The 18,669-nt window shown below is 38.8% G+C and overlaps 1 protein-coding gene and 1 long non-coding RNA gene across 19 annotated transcripts in view; one reads left to right on the forward strand and one right to left on the reverse strand.

Annotated features, from left to right (window-relative positions):
- ROS1 (ROS proto-oncogene 1, receptor tyrosine kinase) overlaps nucleotides 1-18,669 on the reverse strand; it is a 91,074-nt gene that overhangs the window by 5,951 nt on the left and 66,454 nt on the right. For both annotated transcript variants that reach the window (XM_036317811.1, XM_036317812.1), the window contains 8 exons: nucleotides 18,146-18,229; nucleotides 15,009-15,144; nucleotides 13,916-14,078; nucleotides 12,511-12,575; nucleotides 11,471-11,600; nucleotides 8,936-9,033; nucleotides 8,506-8,709; nucleotides 6,197-6,331 (listed from right to left, as the gene is read on the reverse strand). In XM_036317811.1, coding sequence (XP_036173704.1) covers nucleotides 6,197-6,331; nucleotides 8,506-8,709; nucleotides 8,936-9,033; nucleotides 11,471-11,600; nucleotides 12,511-12,575; nucleotides 13,916-14,078; nucleotides 15,009-15,144; nucleotides 18,146-18,229 — 1,015 coding nt within the window. The remainder of the gene's footprint in view (nucleotides 1-6,196; nucleotides 6,332-8,505; nucleotides 8,710-8,935; nucleotides 9,034-11,470; nucleotides 11,601-12,510; nucleotides 12,576-13,915; nucleotides 14,079-15,008; nucleotides 15,145-18,145; nucleotides 18,230-18,669) is intronic.
- Nucleotides 1,792-18,669, forward strand: part of LOC118660415 — a 54,769-nt gene continuing 37,891 nt past the window's right edge. For 8 of the 17 annotated variants that reach the window (XR_004968909.1, XR_004968907.1, XR_004968906.1 and 5 more), the window contains exons 1-2: nucleotides 1,792-1,903; nucleotides 8,886-9,013. This is a non-coding gene — a long non-coding RNA (uncharacterized LOC118660415). The other 9 variants (XR_004968896.1, XR_004968899.1, XR_004968895.1 and 6 more) reach the window with 5 other exon arrangements.

Genomic DNA, 18,669 nt, shown 5'->3' on the forward strand with positions numbered 1-18,669 from the left:
TAACAGATTCGGTTTCCCCAGACATAAATAGCTGGTTGATTAAATATTACCTTTTCCTTAACAGTTGTCTGAGAAATGTCTATACAGCATGCTTAACCAATATTCATTCATTCATTCATCCATTCATTCATTGAACACCTATTACACCAGCATTGTGGCACCTGTCCTCATAGAGATACATATAATAAATGTCAGAAGGTGATAACATTTATCTCATTACAATTCATACGAACAGGAAACAATGTAGCTCTTTTATTCTGTTTGTAATTAATTAGGTCTTTCTCAGAGCCCCCACCTGGCAGAAGAAAATTAGCGTCATTTATGAATATAGTTTAAAAATCTAGTCCAATTCAATATTTTAAATAATCTTGGTAGGTGAGGCGCAGTCTTTTCTGGATAATAGCTCAACCTCTCTTATTTTTAGGCAAATTATACTCCTTCCCTCTTCTCCACGATGGTGTCAGGATATATGCTGGGTGAAAGTCTTGTGTGATTTACAGGGTCACAGTGAAGCATCCTTTGGACCCCACTGCCCCTTGGATCTTCACAAGTCTCAGAGTAGGATGATCAGGAATTACATCGAGTGACTGGGCTGGCCGTCCTGCAGGCCCCAGCTGCTATGTGCTGTCTATGATCTCTTTACTTTGTCTTTGGACCCTTCCCCAGTGAACTGGTTTTCCCTTTTCTCTTTCTAACCATAACCTTTCTGTCCTGAGACTGCACTGTGTCCTATATCTGCTGATGAGGCGCAGGGAATGCATTCCTGCCTCCGCTGCACACCCACAGGGCACTCCGTGGCCTAATCTCTAGCTTTCAACAAAATGTTCACACCAGGTGGGAAACAAAGGAGGCTTAAAAGTTCACACTAGACATCCTCCGTGTGGACATGCCATTCTACCTCCTTCAGGATGCTGGGTCTCCGTGTCATGGTGGGGGTCCCCTGCTCAATGATCTCCGTGCCATCCTCCCACACTGGGAGGAGTGGGCAGTTGCTCCATGCCCTTGATGTTGCCCACACCCAATCTGACTGAACCCTACAGGGGAGGATGCACGACCTAGATATCCAACATCCTCACCCTCCTCCCTCTGCCTGTCAGGCTCTCTTCTTCCTACACTTCTCCAGGGCTTAGCAGGAGCGGTGTTTCTACTCACTTCCCCTTTTTTATTAGATCAACGTCCTCCTTTTTTCTTTTTTAATTAGATCATCTTTATATAGAATTGTAGGTCCTAGTTACCAAAACTGGCATTTAGTATATTAACAAGGAGCTAATGGATTTTAGATAACCCTCTCTCCTCCAGGCTTGGTTTTCAAGTCTACTAACTTACTAAAAAGGTCAAGTACCTTCTCTCTCTCTCTCTCTCTCTCTCTCCTCTCTCTCTCTCTCTCTCTCTCTCTCTCTCTCTTTTTGGAGCTGTAAGGCAGATTTGGGGCAAAGAGAGAGAAACTTATAAAGAAACATAAATTGGGAAGTATTTAAAAATATTAGGACTACTATATCAACAGGTAATTATAAAATTATAAATTGCAAGTTCTAAAAAAAACAACAGTGCTAAAGAAAACCATGTGAAATCTCATAAAGATGGAACACTTTTGGTGAGTTGCTCACAGAAGGTCCCTCTGCAGAGGTGACATTTAAGCCAAAGAACTTTGTAGGAAAATAAGATGCTGGTCATGGGAATAGGGTGGGGATGGGAGTCAGTGAACACACTAGAAGAGGAAAAAGCATGCGTAAACTTCTAAATTTGGAAAGAGCTTGGCACATTGTAGAACCTGAAAGGAAGCCAGTGTGGCTGAAGAGCCATCATTGAGGAGGAGAGCACACGGGATGAGGTCAGAGGAGGAAGGCGAGATCACGCAGGTCTCGGAGACCAGGCCAGGAGGTGGATTTATGACACTACAATGGTAAGCCGTTGCAAGTTTTTACACAGGCATGATTTTTATATTTTTAAAAGATTACTCTAACTGGCTACATGTGAAAAATGGGCTGTAGAAGGGCAATTTGGAAGTCAGAAATTTATTACAGAAGACTAGTGAGAGATAATGGAGGTTTGGACTAAGGTAAAGGCAATGGAGCTACTGTAAGTATATATTCAATCATAGTTAACAATGATCCGGAAATCATTATGGGTATTGTATTTAAAATAGCTGGTATCTATTTTAGGAATTATAGTCTCCATTATAATGTGGTATGCAAATTCTATTTCCATCTCTTTCATTTTTTGACAAGCACCTCAGGTTAGAGTTAGTACTCAATATGAAGTGCTATGGAGAGACCTGATATTGATCTATTTTCTAGTATTGATCTGATGTCGTTTCACATTTATGACAAGGAATTTACATTCTGGATATAGAATTTGCCAAATTTGGCTCTATGTTTTTAAAAATTAGAATCATGGCTGAGAACCTAATCTTTTACATTATTTCTTTATAATCTCTGGCATTTAGAAACGGGGATGATAAAAGATCCCAATGGTTAGATTTGAAATAAAATGTTGTTGTTAAATATTTTAAGTAATAGTTAAAGTAGAATCCTGATGACTAGTCTAAGAGTTATTTTAGGAAGTGAAGGGAGAAAGTAAAGTATAATTCTCCACAGGAAGCATATCCTGAGAAAAAATAAAGTTATGAATCAAAGATATTGGCAAAGAATAGATAGACTCTCTCAAGACCTGTCATACTTCAATTATGAAGTTTTTATTTATTTTATTTACTTATGACTTGCCTCATTCTACAAAGAATTTTAAGATACTTAAAGGAGATTATTTAGGACAGAAAGGGGGGGGGGAAGCAAGAAGAAAGAAGAAAGGGGAGGGGGAGGAGGAAAAGGAGAGAGAAGCCATTTCTACAGTTGCCACTTGGCCACACTGCACCTCACCACTTCATACCACCCTCCAAAAGTTCGGCCTTTTGTTTAATCTATAGAATTTATTTAAGCAGATATTACTATTTTTCATCTACAGAGACTTAATTTACATGGAATCTAATCATTATTCTTAATTTTATGATGGTAAAAACATTTGGTATGTTTTAGATAGTATATAAACCATTCTCTCCCACATCCAGGGAAAAAATGAATACTAAATTGCCCTGAATTAAGCAAAGAGAAACCCTATAAAGCAAGTCATTTAAACAAAAAGGGTACAACTTGAGTCCTTAAATAGCATTAAGCTCAGAGTGGAATAAAATGACGAAGCTTTCAAGAATTTAACCCTGAAAATACATGTTTTTACATCTTTCAAGTAAATTAATAACAACTATTTCCTTATCAATAGGCATTTGTCATAATTCAATATCATGCATTAGAGACGTGTATTAACTTATACTTACAAATACTCAAGCATATTAGTCTAAATATACATATAGGTACTTTACTGTTGTTAAAATTTACCTGGGCTGGATAGTCCAGCTCTACACGGGTACACACTCATCATATGTGAAATATCTCACTCAGCTAGGTGTTCAGGTTCAAATTCCTTCATTCACAATGCCAAACCTTTACTCCTCTTCGCCTCAGTTCTTTTTCAAAATACCATGAGGCTCATTAACCGTTCATTTTCAGTGTCTATGAATAAATGCCTTGGATTCAGAAAGCAATTCAAATTCGACAGATAAAAACTCCATGGCATCTTTCAGTTTTAAGGAAACGAGTTTCTATAGGTATTTAAACCAAGCACATGAAATGTGATTTTAAGAACTCCCTTACTCATTATGACAACCCTAGAGAGACTCAGTTAGCCTCTAGGTGCACATATTTTTCAGGGGTAAAAATAAGATGGTGCACCTCACGTTCTCCCATTGTCGCTGCCTCCATTTGAGAGACTCTCCGGGAATTCCAGTTGCCACCGTGATAAGTCTGTCGGAGAACCCTAAAGAGTTCTCTCTTGAAGGAGATTGCCCTTTGAACTGTTTTCTCTTGAGAATGGTATGGTTGTTGTGTGAACTGAAAGCTGGAGGGAATACCTACGACTGGGCTTTCCACCACACATCCCGGACGATGGGGAGAAGAGGAGAATGCTCTGAACTTCTGCATTCCATTAATAGTTGAGTACAGCATAGCTCTCCGCGGGTTCACCTGACCCAGAGTGCATCCAGGTGCTGGGAATTTAAGCAGTGAATAGAAGGTGCAGGATGGCTCAGTGCAGACTTTCAACCCTCTAAGCTTGGCCTGTGATCTCAGAGAACGGCTTCAAATAAAAATCAGTTCCCTCTGTACTCTAAGGAGAGTAGTTAATCTTTATCATGACAACTTAAGGCCAGAGCCAGATTGAATGGCATTGCTCTGAGCTCCATTTCCTAGCACATCTTGTTTTCCTGCTGGGCAATGAGTTAACCCTTCCGGGGCTCTGAGGGAGGGCTGAGAGCATTGTTTACTTTTTAATTACTGATGTTCAAATGAACTTCAAGACTACCAGTGGAAAATTTGGTTTCATGGAAACTATATTTTTACAAAAGTAGAGCAATAATGTATCCAACTGAATAATCAAGATAAAATTATGTAGAATATTATCTTTTCCTAGCACTTTCCTAGCATGCATTCTCCCTCCTCCTTCCAGCTGCATTTTTTGATACCTTTGGATTAGAATAAAGTTCAACAAACCTACATTTTTTTGTTCCACAATAAATAATTTGTTATCCACCTCTGTCCTCCCCAAACTATATAAGTGAACACATCAATCAAAATGTATAACAGTGACTGATACCATACCAATGATTCCTAAAGTGCCTATGTCCGATAAAATTCTAATAGCACAATGAAAATTTCATGTGACTGAAATTCTGGGGACATTTTCTGAGTGCTATATATATATATATATATATATATATATATATATATGATGCAAAAATAGGATTAGGTTGCTAATTATTTAATAAAAATGTGTTTCATGCTTAGGTATGCTGGGGTATCAAACTCTAGATCAAAGGTTTTCAAATTGTGTATCATTTCTTACTCCTAACTTACAGAATTTCTCCCCATCTCCCCCAAATACCTGAAGCATATTTTTAGTCACTGTCACCAAACTTGTTCAGGTCTGTGTATACCTAATCTCCCTGTCAATATCCCAGAGGCTGTAAACGCTACGCCAGAAACAATCAGTGATTCAAATCTTCTTCTAGCTGGAAGATTTAAATAATACAAACACATTCACCAGTAAAACATCCAACCAAGGTGCCCAGTACTTAATCATCTTTTGGCTCCGGTATGAATAATCCTCTAAATAACAACATAGTCAAGGCAGTACAATCGTGGTGTGTATCCGCATACTGCTAATTCCTCTTGCACTTGCCTGTACCACAGAGTTTAGCACTTTATTACATGTTGGCTTGTTCTCCAGCTCTCCACGTGTGCGTCTTTTCTTTCAAAATACAATCTGAGATGTTGAAAACTCATGCCCCTGTTTTAAACACCTCTGTATAGCATACGGTCCTTAGCATGGTGTCGTGCACATAGCAGAGAAATTTATACTTGTTGCTTGTATGTTCTTTCAGAAACTTCTTGGGTAAAACACCTCTTGGGAAAAGTCTCAAGACGATATTTCTGCCGAGGTTGTTCACAAGAAGGTGGATTAGAACTCAGCAAAATAACTTGTCTTGTTTTTCCTTTATAATTAGATCAGAATTGCCTACTCTTTGAGGATCACAAGTTTATTAAAATTTAATAGTGGCTAGGATCAATTTGATAGAGTCACTAATACTTAGTCATTACATGTTTAGATCGTAAACAGATAACAACCTCTATAATTTTTAGCAGTACTCTATCCCAAGATCAGCTATGTTAACAAATGCCATGCAACTTTTACACAATACATTCCTACTTAATAGAATATTTTAATTTGCAGATTAAGATATTAGCCAAATCATAGCTTCCAAAATATAATGGTACACACACATACACACCCCATATTATACACACACACACACACAGAGCTTTTATTTCTTATAATTCGTTTAACCAGGACTAAAAATATATTCTGCTCTTCCAGATGTTGTTTCTGAAGTGAAATATAATGTGTATATATAAATTTTAAAAACTCATGTATTTAGTAAATTTAATATAAATCAATTTCTATCTTATGTAGGATATACAAATATATGAAGACCAGTTTTCATTTTAAAATACCACACCAATGAGGCATTAGAGTGCATGTGCTTGTGTTTTTGTTTTTGGGTATTTACGTTAACATAATTATAACTTACAGATCATCAGGACAGTTTCTTGGTGGCTCCAGTCTCCCTCCTGATTGCACATAGTTTAAAACATCAAGGTTAGAATGGGCTGGGTAAGGCTGATGACCCAGAGTTAAAATCTCCCAAATCAGAATTCCAAAAGACCTAAGGATATTAGAGAGTTTGCTTTAATTCTACTTATTACAAACATCATGTTTACAGTAGTTTCTCCAACATAATACTTCTGGGGCAACGCGCTACATCTTGCGATTGGAATGATTGGGTCCATAAAAAGCAAATGGGAGGCTTAAAAGCAAGTTGATCACAAGAATAAGTAGAACAAGAGCCCAGCCAACATGGTTCAGTGGTTAAACATCGACCCATGAATGAGGAGGTCATGGTTCGATTCCCAGTCAGAGCACATGCCCAGGTTGCCGGCTTGATCCCCAGTGTGGGGCATGCAGGAGGCAGCCAATCAATGATTCTCATCATTGATGTTTCTGTCTCTCATTCTCCCTTCCTCTCTGAAATCAATAAAAATATATTTAAAAAGAAAATAGAACAAGCAACTGCCTACCAGCAGCACTTCAGAGGTGATAGGAATGGTCAGTGGGGACACACACACACACACACACACACACACACACACTTTGCTCCTCCTTTCTGGATGAACCACTGGAGAACTGCAGACCTCCATTATGTGAACATACTTCCGGGTAAGCAAGAAAGCAGTTCAGTTTGTTTGTTTTTCTAAGTTTGAGTGCAAGTAAACATGGAGAGGGAAGGTATGAATAAAAACTGGCAGCACTGAACCTAGATTTTATCTCATCCCCAACTGTACCTAGGGCCAGTTCAGCTTAAAAGTTATTAAACAAATCCTTACATTTTGAGCAGCTCTCATCAAAGGTTTGGGGTCAACAAGCAAAAATGAGGGATTCTATTCAAATAATAAAGAGATTTCTAAATCTCCCCAATGTTCTAATGATTTTGAGATCTTTAATTTAAAGTCTACTTAAAAATGAATGACCAAACATCCCCAAATAGTAGGCATTTAGACACATACTTAGATATTAATTCATAGGTCCAAATTCCTGTTAGTCAAAGCCTCTACATTTTGGGGAGTAATAAAATACCTGAAATAAATGCAGCGATTTCATGTACACTAGTAAGATAAAGGATCAAAACCAATTGGAGGGAGGTATGTAAGCTGATGAGACCCAGGAATAGTCCCCTTTAGATGCCAGCTTTCACTTTAGCTGGCGGCAAACTGCAACCTCTCTGGTCTTCTGTTTTCTCACATTAAAAACAATACACAATGGAGTACTATGCAGCAGTAAAAAAGAAGGATCTCTTACCCTTGTGACAGTATAGATGAACCTGGAGAGTATTATGATAAGTGAAATAAGCCAGTCAGAGAAAGGCAAATATCACATGATCTCACTTATATGTGGAATCTAATGAACAAAATAATCTGACAAACAAAATAGGTCCAGAGACATGGAATAGACTGGAATAGACTGACAGATTTCAGAGGGGAGCGGAAGAGATTAACCAAAGAACTTGCATAGCCCATGGACACAAGCAATGGAGTGGTGAAGGCCTGGGGCGGGGCAGGGTTGAGGGTGGCAAAGGGGGAGAAAATGGAGGACATCTGTAATACTGACAACAACAATAATCTATATATATATAAAAAGCCAGCAACTGGAACACCATAAGGACCAGAACAACCTGTCACTATGACGCCCACTGCAGCCAGCCAACCAACCCAATGGGGGGGGGGGGGCTAGCTGGCCCTGCCCCTGATCGGCATCTCCCATCTTAATCAATGGCGAAGCAGCCAGCCAACCCTCCTGTGGCCCTTCCCCCTGGCCAGCGCCACCCCTGATGGGCCCCCACCACCTGATCAACCCGAAGCCCCTTCCCCTAGCCAGCTCTGCCCCCGATGAGTCACACCACACCAATCAGGGGTGGGGCTGGCCAGACAACCTCCCACAGCCCCTCCCCTGGTTGCTGACCCCCTATCGGCCTCCCACCCCAATGGGGGGAGGGGCCCACTGGCCAATCGCCCTCAGCCCCTCCCCCCAGCTGGCCTGGCCCTGATTGGGCCCCCATCAGGGTGGGCCAGTTGGCCAACCTCCTGCCGTCTCCTCCTCCTGACAGGCCCAGCCCCATCCACTCCAATTTGGGGCTGGGCTGGCCAGACTCCACCCAGGCATGAATTCATGCATTGGGGCTCTAGTAATAAGAATAATAAAAAGAGTAGAGGACCTTTTAAGTTCATTTTCAGCTCTGACATTGGATAGTTCTGCCCACATTTCTTCGTGTCCTATTAAGCTCACCATACATCAGACTGCGTTGTGAAGATTCCATCCATTAAACTTTCCGGAGCCATCCACCGAACAGGGAGCAGGCCTTCTCCCCTCTTTCTATAGTAATCATTTTTGTAGATGTCCCTCGCGAGTCCAAAGTCTCCAATCTTCACTACCCGTGATGGATTACTGTAGTCTTTCACCGAGACGAGGCAATTTCGAGCTGCCAGGTCCCTATGGCAAAAGCTATATTTAATTAAATAATAATAATAATAATAATACAGTTCCAGAGATCAGACAAGTAATACTAGCAGGTCTGTAGAGAAGAGAGACTTTTTTTTTTTTTTTAGAATTATTGCTATTTTAAAGGACTGAAAGTATTTATTTTCTATATTTTACCCAAACTACAGATGGCTAATGTGCCAATATCCATAGGAACCTGTATCCAGGATCACTGTACCTGTGAATAAAGTGCAGCTGCTCCAAGTAGACACAGCCTTTTGAAATATCTACACACAGGTCTACAAGGTCAACCAAGGTGAGTAAAGGACCATGAAACTGTAAGAAATGAAAAAGATTAGGCACTTTTCCAATTTGCACAAAGTACACATATACATAGGTATGTATAAATGGTTTCATAAATATGCATGTGCACACATATACATGATATTTTAAAGAAAGTTTTAGTTATGGTTGCAAGAATTCAAGCAAAGAGGAAAAGAACTATATTTATGTGCTTTCTACCCAGATATACATAAAAAAGACTACATTTAGTAAGCAGAGGCAATATGGAACCTTTGTTGGAAACAGGGCATTAGTTCTGACAGACCAAGATTTGAAACTTGATTCTGCTACTTACTCATTGTGTGACCTTGACCAGGCCAAGGGACCTCCACCCATGCACAAATTCATGCACCGGGCCTCTAGTTTGCTTTGTTCTAGCTCCCTTTGCTTTGTTCACTCAGCAGCTTTCTCATGAGTAAAGTGGAAATAATAAGCCTGCCTTCGTAGGTTTTCACATAAGATATGTAATCTGGCTGGTATATAAAAAGCACTTAATAAACAGCAGCTGCTCGCCTATGCAGAAATAATGATAGTTTAATCAGTGCTCAGCAGTTTAAGTATTTACCCAAGGTCACACTATTGTGTCAGTCATGACAATGGGCTTGTTCCTCATATGAGCAAAACAGACTCTTTTTCAGGGTCACATCTAAGGGAGCCAGCCCAAATAAATTGAGCCTGTATGGCTACAACGATTTCTACATGGGGGGGAAAAAAATAAGCCACTGAAGTTTTTATTAGTACCAGATGGAAAAACTCTGTCCCTTGCCATTTCCCCGCAATTACCCTGGTTCAGGCCTTTATCATCCCTGTCTGACTCTTCCCAAACTCCCCACGTCTCCAGCCTCCTTGTGCTTTAATTAGCTCATTCGGTTGTGACCCACTGCCTGTAGGATTTATTACAGATTCCTGAGCGCAACCTCCATGGCAGCCCCAGGCTGCACAAGTCTCTCTTTATGTCCATTTATTTCCCATAGTTTCTCCTCTCACAGTCTGGGCTGGGGTCACACTGGGACACTGGACGTGTTTTCATACCTGCTCTGCATTTCTCAACCTCTCTTCGATATTCCTGTTATCACTGTTTCATGGAATGCCCTCCTTAGTCCTGACTTCTATCCACATCTTCCACTGAGCATCTATAATGGTTCCCAACCTTGAAACCCCCAATCCCTCATAGATAGGGACTCCTAAGTGCTTTACATGCCCAGCAAAGCTCAGGTCTTGTGGCCAAAATAGGGAGAATCCTGATACTCTGGGACTCAGCATTGCCATGGTCCCATTCAATCACACCTCGGTGTGATAACTAGGCTAGAACGTACTCCCTAGAATCAGTCCCCTGCAGTCCTGCTCAGGTCCACCAGATACCAACCTCATGGCCTGTGTCTGAGTGTCCCAACTGGTTCATTTGTTCCTCTGTGAATGGAGCTCTGCTTTGCTCTTGGCAAAACCTACCCTACTTGTGAAGACTGGCTTCACAGAGAATCTTGCTCCTGAAAGTCAGTCCTGTGGCTAGCACCCTGTTTTCTGCTGGCAGATTTTCAGAATGCTGCCTGCCTATCTGGATTCCTAAACATCACTTGCTTCTGACCGCCTCTGTGACAACCTGTGGGGATGCCTCACCAGCCCTTGTTGGACTTCCTTGACTCCAGATGCTACTATGGCTTCCCATCTATCATCTCTTGCTAACCCCTCTGGACATACTGAACCTCCACCCAGGTCTATCCCTGGTCAAAGCCTTTCACAACTCATGCAGTTTCAGAGAGTTTTCTGTCTCCCACCTTCATTGGTTCTCCTCCACGAAGTCTTTCCGGGACTCTTCAGCTGGAAATCATCTCTCTCTCCTCTGTGCTTCAGCAATAGACTCTCTACTCCATCCTAATGGGTCCTCCATTTTCCACCTTACATGGGTTATTTATATGTGACTTACCTCCCTCCCACACGACAAGTTCCTTAAAAGCAAGAGTGCCCTAGCCAGTTTGGCTCAGTGGATAGAGCGTTGGGCCCTCAGACTGAAGGGTTCCAGATTCAATTCTGATCAAGGACACATACCTCTGTTGCAGGCTCAATCCCCAGCCCTGGTCGGGGCATGTGCAGGAGGCAACCAATCAATGTGTCTCTCTCACATTGATGTTTCTCTGTATGTGTGTCTCCCTCTCCCTTCCACTCTCTCTAAAAATCAATGGGAAAATATCCTTGGGTGAGGATTAACAAAAAATAAAAATAATGAAATAAAATAAAAGCAAGAGCCACATACTTCACAGTTGTATAATAAATGCTCAACAGGGATTTGATAATTAAATTGTTTTTGAATATGTGTTTTTACTATTTTGATGGCTTGGTTTTGTTTGTTTGTTTTTACTTTTTTCCATTGTAATACAATCTTGGAATAGGACATTTGCTTTATAAAATCAATACTGGGGACCCCATTTCTTACCGTTGTCATCCGGGCTTTACGCAAGTAGGTGAGGAGATCGCCTCCCTCCATCAATTCCAGGATAATATATTGGGGTTCATTCAGCAAACAAACTCCAAGCTGCTTCAGAATGTTGGGATGATTAAACTTACTAAAAGTAGAAAGAGACAGGCCGGTGACATGACAGCGACAGAGGTCCTAGCTGAGGGCCTTCACGGAATAGAGCAATTGATTATCTATAGTTTCCATCAAAACCCCTGATTTTATTTTTCTCTGACAAACGGAGGCCTCTTTTTTCCAAGTGATGGTCTGTATTCTTGCCTTTCAGAGGTAATATGGCAACCCCTAGTGGCCAGTGGATATGGACAGAACAGCGTGTGTTTTAGAAGAAACCATGTTTCTATTAAGTATTTTGTGTTTTGGAAAAGAAAGTAATTTGAACTAATTTCCTTCTTCAAAAGGTATTTGAAAACATTATGTTTTTTGTCATCACAAGTATGAAATATTATTCTTTCTTTTTTAGAGGGACAATTCAGACAGGCAAATTTGGCTACAACTGTTTCCTCAAGATGTCAAAGCAAATAAATTCCAATCGAATAACTAGAACCACTGCCCCAGGTCTTCCCGTTAAGATGTCTTTCATCAGTTTTCATGCTCAACAACTAACTCTAACACTGAAGTCAAGTTTACCAAGACAAGGGATATTTTCATTGGCATCACTGTACTTAAGAGAACTCTCTCTTACTCAGTCTACTCCAACCATTCCCATGTATTTAGAAGACCATAAGCATGTTTAAAGCTGATCAGCTTCAGGTGTCACTTGCAAAACACACTTTTTATTGAAGGTAAAAGGAAAACCTTTTGCTGGACGACTGCCTGTGCCCAGACTTGGAAGACTGGATTCTATAAAACACTTGTCATTACAGGCATAATTCCATTTAGACTTCAGCCACGCTCATCTGGGGCATGATTTATTATGTCAGGTGATTTTGAATGTTAAATCAGATGTAAAAGCTTCCTACCCATACCAAGCAAAAATTATTTTAGAGCTTCCCTGATACCTCATCAGATATGCCTCCTTCAGGAATTCAATCTTTTCTTGGTCTGTGGAGCCCTTCTTCAAAGTCTGCAACATAAAAACGAGTCAAGAATCAGTATAGCAGACATTTCTGTGATCTCAGTGTATCAATGGAGATAATATTTGTTTTGTTTTATAATATTCACCCTGAAATTGCAAAATAAATAATGGATAGTACATGTGAATGTACTATGTAAACCTATTCAAAAGACAGCTCCTGTTATTGGAAGTATTTAAGTGAAATATCTGATAGATAAAAGACCTAGCTAGTAATATTTACACAAAGTCTCTCCAAATGTAAAAAATTTAAAAAGAGAACAAATTTGGTGCTTAAGGTAATTTCTTAATTTTCAGAGTTTTCTATTCAACATCTGTTTCCCAGGGTTCCTTGCTAACAATACCCTAATTTGTTTCTTAGAGGCAAGGTGCCCAGTCCTAGGCAACTGGTCTGAGATCATCATGAAAATCATGGCCTGGAACTCTCCAGCCTCTTTTGCAAATATGGCTAAGTTCTGGTCAATGAGTGTTCTGGCCTGAATGAAGATGTGATGCCTGATTCCTTGGCAACCATCTTGGGACCATGAGGCAACACACATGTACAAAGTCAAGGGAATTTCAGATCTACTGGCACTGCACTAAAGCCAGTAGTCACCTGTTACGTAAGAAAAATAAACACTTATTTAAACCAGTTGAGAAAATTTGGCCAACTTTTCTGATGATATGCCCACCCTCAAAGCAATAGATTCCTAACAAGCTGTGATGAAGATATTGCTCAATTACAGGTCAGCAAAATGTAGCCTGTGGACCAATTTCACCCTGTCACCTATTTTTGTACAGCTTGCTATCTGATAATAGTTGTGAGATTTTTTTATAGCTTTATTGAGGTATAATTGACATGCTATATTTTTAAATGGTTGAAGAAAGTAAAAGAATATAATTTCATTACACATAAAAATTGTGTGAAATTTAAACTTCAGTTTTCATAAATAAAGTCTAACTGGAACATAATCATGCACATTGGTTTGCATACTGAATGATAGAGTGGCATAGTTGCAACTGACACAATATGGCCACAAGTCTGAAATACTTACAATCTGCCCTATTACCTACCTTGAGAATGTACTTAACAACCTCACTTCTCTTACAGTATATTTGAAGGGGGAAACTGCTGGGTCTTCACTAATTAGTAATCATAGAGATTAGTATTAATTTCAGAGCTTATGTAGGAAATGGAAGGGGGGAAAAAAGTGATTTCTATAGCCCTGAATAGTCTCCTACCTTCTAGTTCTCTTTTCAGTTAAGATCACTCGTCTTTCATTATAGTTGCACCCATGCAAATCTATGTAAATATGCTGACATAACATGTCAAGGAGTTAAAACCATGTTACCTTCACTGCTACTTTGGTTTCTCCGCTTCCAGCTCCTAAGATGTCTACTGCTGTCCCTTCATACACTTCTCCAAAGGCTCCACTTCCCAACAGGAGGCGCAGAGTCAGATTTTCCCGAGGGAAGGCAGGAAGACTTTCAATCTCCTCTTGGGTTGGAAGAGTACTAGAAAATAGCAATATTCTTGGTCTCCCAAAATACAGATGGTTTACAAGTTGGTGTTGGTGTTAGTGTTCGAAAGCGTATGAGAAAGAAATCTCATGGTTTCGCAACACTGAAGTGCATTCTATGTGATAAAGCGAAGTGGGATTTTGCATTTCAATTCCTTCCCTATTCCACCATCCAGAATATTCCTTCCCTATTCTAAAACCCAGGCAGACCTTGTCACTTTGCTAATAGGCACCTTCATTTTGATAGACACATGGCTGGGTGTAAATTGCCTCAGGTTTTTTGCTGTAGCTTGTTTTGTTACAGTTATCAATTAATTCCTTCAGGCTACCAGTTTGTATAAAAAGTGATTGCAAATTAGTAATACATACAGCTGGATTTATGAGCTAAAAATCATTTACTTTAACTAGTTCGCACACCTGATCTCTTATATAAAACAAAATTTACTATGACCACAAAAATCAACTCCATTTTCATCAGGTTAACTTCTAAGAAGCCAAGCTTCTCACCTGGAATATTATGAGGAGAGAAATGCATCTGCATTAAAAATGCTTTGAGTTTTTAAAAGAGAATCTTGAGTGTTAGGTGTGCTGAGTATTTCTCAAGGAAAAGTCACCTCTGAATAGCTAGGTAATTTAGATCACTTCTGTGTCTACTCCAAATCCTTCATTTTCATGTCTTAAGTTACAAATTTCAAGGCCTATGACTATATAATTCCCTTTTGTATGGACCATAGTATAATGTCTTATAAAGACATTTAAATATTTTTTTAGTTCTGATGACAACAAAAGTTCAATACTCATCTATCTTAAAGAGCTTGTGTAGGCAACCACCATACAACTTCTGAAACAGAAGAGTAGACATAAGCCCAGGTTATCCTGGCCGCCCTTCATCTAGCTGCCCCGTCATGATGCCCCAGATACTCACTGTGTCGCACAGCAGCCATTAGCCAGTCCCACCGCAGCTGCCAGACCTCGCAGCTCAGCCAACTCTTTGTCTTCGTTTATGAGAACGGTCAGCCCTTCCTTGGGAGTTTTCTGATTCTTTAATCTTCTGTGCCAGACTATAAAGAAAAAAGACATAATTTACAAAACAAAGTATTGCATCCTTTTCTTTTCGGATATGTTAACAATACACTTTAAGTATTTATCCATAAGAACACCATTGGTAAAATAACAGAATTTAATTGAAAAGTATGCCCATAATAATAATAAAAAACTAATTAAATCTAGGTAGCAGGCCATAGAAAAACGCAGAGCTTATACTACCTCACTTTTCATTGAATATCAGAGTAATATTTAATGTATTTCTTATTGCTGTTATAAACGAGTTGAAGTATCTTAATATCAGAATTTATTTCTAAAAATCACTCATAAAGCAAAGTCAAACCAAAACACCCTGGCATAATAATAATTATTAGTGAAACAAATTCATTTCTGAGTCCAGATATGTCCAGGTTATACTCCTCGGTAAACCTGAGGAGTGCTATCAATATAATGGCTATAATGGCACACTTTTTGAAAATGCAGAGTATCAGAGTATATATCCATTGTTGTTCATATATATACATTCAAATACAGAGAAAAATTATTGGAATGGACCCCACCAAATATTAGCAGTGGTCCTCCCTAGTCATGAAATCATGGATGATTTATATTATCTTCTTCCTACAATGAGCAAATTTTATAATCATAAATATAAATTATAAATAAATGATATTTTTATAGATTAAAATACAATTATGTCAATAAGATCACCCATCTACCCTAGAATATTGGTTCAGAAGCTGAAAACAGCAAGGATGCTTTGTTAGATTATCATGAAAAATTTGAACTTTATTCTATAGTAGCTTCTGTATTTAACAGGTTAGAGTTTTATTCAAGTGAAATTCCATCTAAGGGACCACACAGGGGTAGATCTTAAGTACTTTTGCTAATGCAGGTTTTCAAACCTGAAATGCTCTCATACCCCTCTTCATTTTTAAAAGCCATGCTAATGTCCCCCATTTTCAGTGATACCTTACAAGACTTCTGCAACCTCTACTGATCTTTCATCTCTGAACGTATAAGACTAATTGTGTCTCTAAGCACTTCTATATCACTGTCTTGTGTATTTCATGTACCATCCATTGCCTTTTGTTGTTGCTTAACACATATATCACTATTTATCTTTTCACACAGATAGGTCTTACCTCCCTTATTAAATGGCAAATCCCGAGGTCAGCAATTGTAGTTTACTACTTTAGCTTTCCCTCTGCTCCCAGCATATGGCTGATGTTACACATTAGCTGTGACTGCTCCCCACAGCAAAAGATGTCCATGCTTATTTTAAAATCCTTGTTTCAATTTTATATTTATAAGTATGACTGATGAGAGCCCTCAGCACAATGCAAATTTTAAAACAATTCCTACTTCTCATTATTTTAAGAACTCAGTCTTTTCTCATGCACTTCCACACCCCTACTAGTAAAACCACATGCACGTTTCCTAAATAACCAGATTAGCTTAGCTGTACTCAAAACTCTGTTTGAGTTCCAAATAGAATAAAGACCTTCAAGGCCTGAGAAAGTCAGATATCCTCAGGATGTCTTAAAAGCATAATAGGTTGTCTGAAATTATCTCGTGTTCACGCACCAGAGTTATGAGTTTAAACAATGGTGATGTACAAGTAGGCAAGCAAAGGTCAGATGGAAGATTCTTCATGAAAGACTCCTTCCCAGTAGGAAAGCAGACAAGCAGTCAAGCCTATATGCCAACTGCCAAATATACTGCAGTCATATGCGTAACTCTGGAGGGGCTGGCTTAGTGACACAAACATCAGCTGTGCAATGCTTAGACTCCCTGGAACCACAGGTTAATATCCTGGCAGGGTCAGATGAAATTTTTAGCTTTCCAAGTTAGCTGAAGGAGTTCCATATATTATCTGGGTGGAATCTGTGATAAGAAATCTCAATTCAGGTTTCAATATGTGCTCTCCAATAGCTTATGATTCCAATCGGTTTGGGGGAAAATAAAGATTTAGAACACAAGTGAAATATCGGCTTTTTCTACACTGAGAGATTTCAACTATATGTGTGTAAATTTTCCTTAAATGTTCTTTTCTAATTTTTCCTTATTTATGCAAAAAAAGCCACAATTTCCTGAATATGTATTTGAGTGCTCTTTTCTGGTAAATATCATGCTTTTCTTACAATGTTTTAGCATGTCTGAGGCACATCATATTAATAATAAGATGATCATATATCTTATAATCCAAAACAAGACATTTTAGGGACTGAAAGAAAGTGCTACTGATGTTTCTGCTGAAACAATAAGAATGAATCAGAATGTGTGATCACTATAATAACCCTATAGGGCCCAATATTTGACAAAGCCCTTTGGGGTTGTCACTGTATTTTCTCAGCATTAAACCAAATTATTTTTTAAAAGGCCTTTTAGGACTAGCACATTAGTATAAAAAGAATAGTTGGAAATGGCCAGTTTTCTATCTACCTAATCTAATTCTGTTTCCTTAGTCATTTATAAATGAGCAGGGATTTGAAATAAGCAAGTCAGACATCTGAAAGTGAGAGTGGATCCTACAGTCCAGAAATGGATCTTCTGTAAAAGAGGCCCTCCTCATTCCAAACCAGGCTGTCTGCCTGGAGCCCAGACTACCCCAAGCAAGGATTGCCACTGGTCTTGCACTAATCCTACCCTTTTTTTTATATACCCAAAGTAATTTCTCATTTATTTCAAACTTTACACCACAAAAAAAAACCACTTGTTTTAGTCAATCAGAAACAAACACTATTTTAAAGAAAGTTAAAGTCAGTGTTCTTGCAAGTAGTTTTATCTAAAATATACCATGAAGTGTAAATATAGCTATAGTTGTCATAAAATAGTTACTCTTCGATCCAGAAAACAATTCACAAAAGATAATGGTTAAGAACTTATAGCCAAAGGTAACATTGTAAATTTTATGAATTTATTTCATGTGGGAGATTAAATAAACTAAGAAATAAATCAATTATTATAATTAAATAAATTATGTATTACCTATTTAAAAAAATTTTTTTTACTTACCAAAGGTCAATGGGATTATAACAACCAGAAATATTCCAATTACAACAGTAAGTATAAAGCTTGTTTCTGGAATCCAAAAACCATCTAATGAAATAAATGAGAAAAAGAAATTAATTCACAGAATAGACTGCCTAGGTCAGTGATGGTGAACCTATGACACGCGTGTCAGAGGTGACATGCGAACTCATTTTTTGGTTGATTTTTCTTTGTTAAATGGCATTTAAATATATAAAATAAATATCAAAAATATTAATCTTTGTTTTACTATGGTTGCAAATATCAAAAAATTTCTAGATGTGACACAGCACCAGAGTTAAGTTAGGGTTTTTCAAAATGCTGACACGCCGAGCTCAAAAGGTTCGCCATCACTGGTCTAGGTGATCTACCTGATATACCAGACTAGCTCCAATGATATTTTAGGAGCCAGTTAAACTATGTAGCTTGACATCATCTATGGTAAGAGTATTTACATCCTGGGTAATCAAAAATCAATGTTTTTTATGTGTGTTTTTCCAAAGAGTCAG

The sequence above is a fragment of the Myotis myotis genome, unplaced genomic scaffold, assembly GCF_014108235.1.
Source record: "Myotis myotis isolate mMyoMyo1 unplaced genomic scaffold, mMyoMyo1.p scaffold_m19_p_7, whole genome shotgun sequence".
In the NCBI taxonomy this organism is placed as follows: Eukaryota; Metazoa; Chordata; class Mammalia; order Chiroptera; family Vespertilionidae; genus Myotis; species Myotis myotis.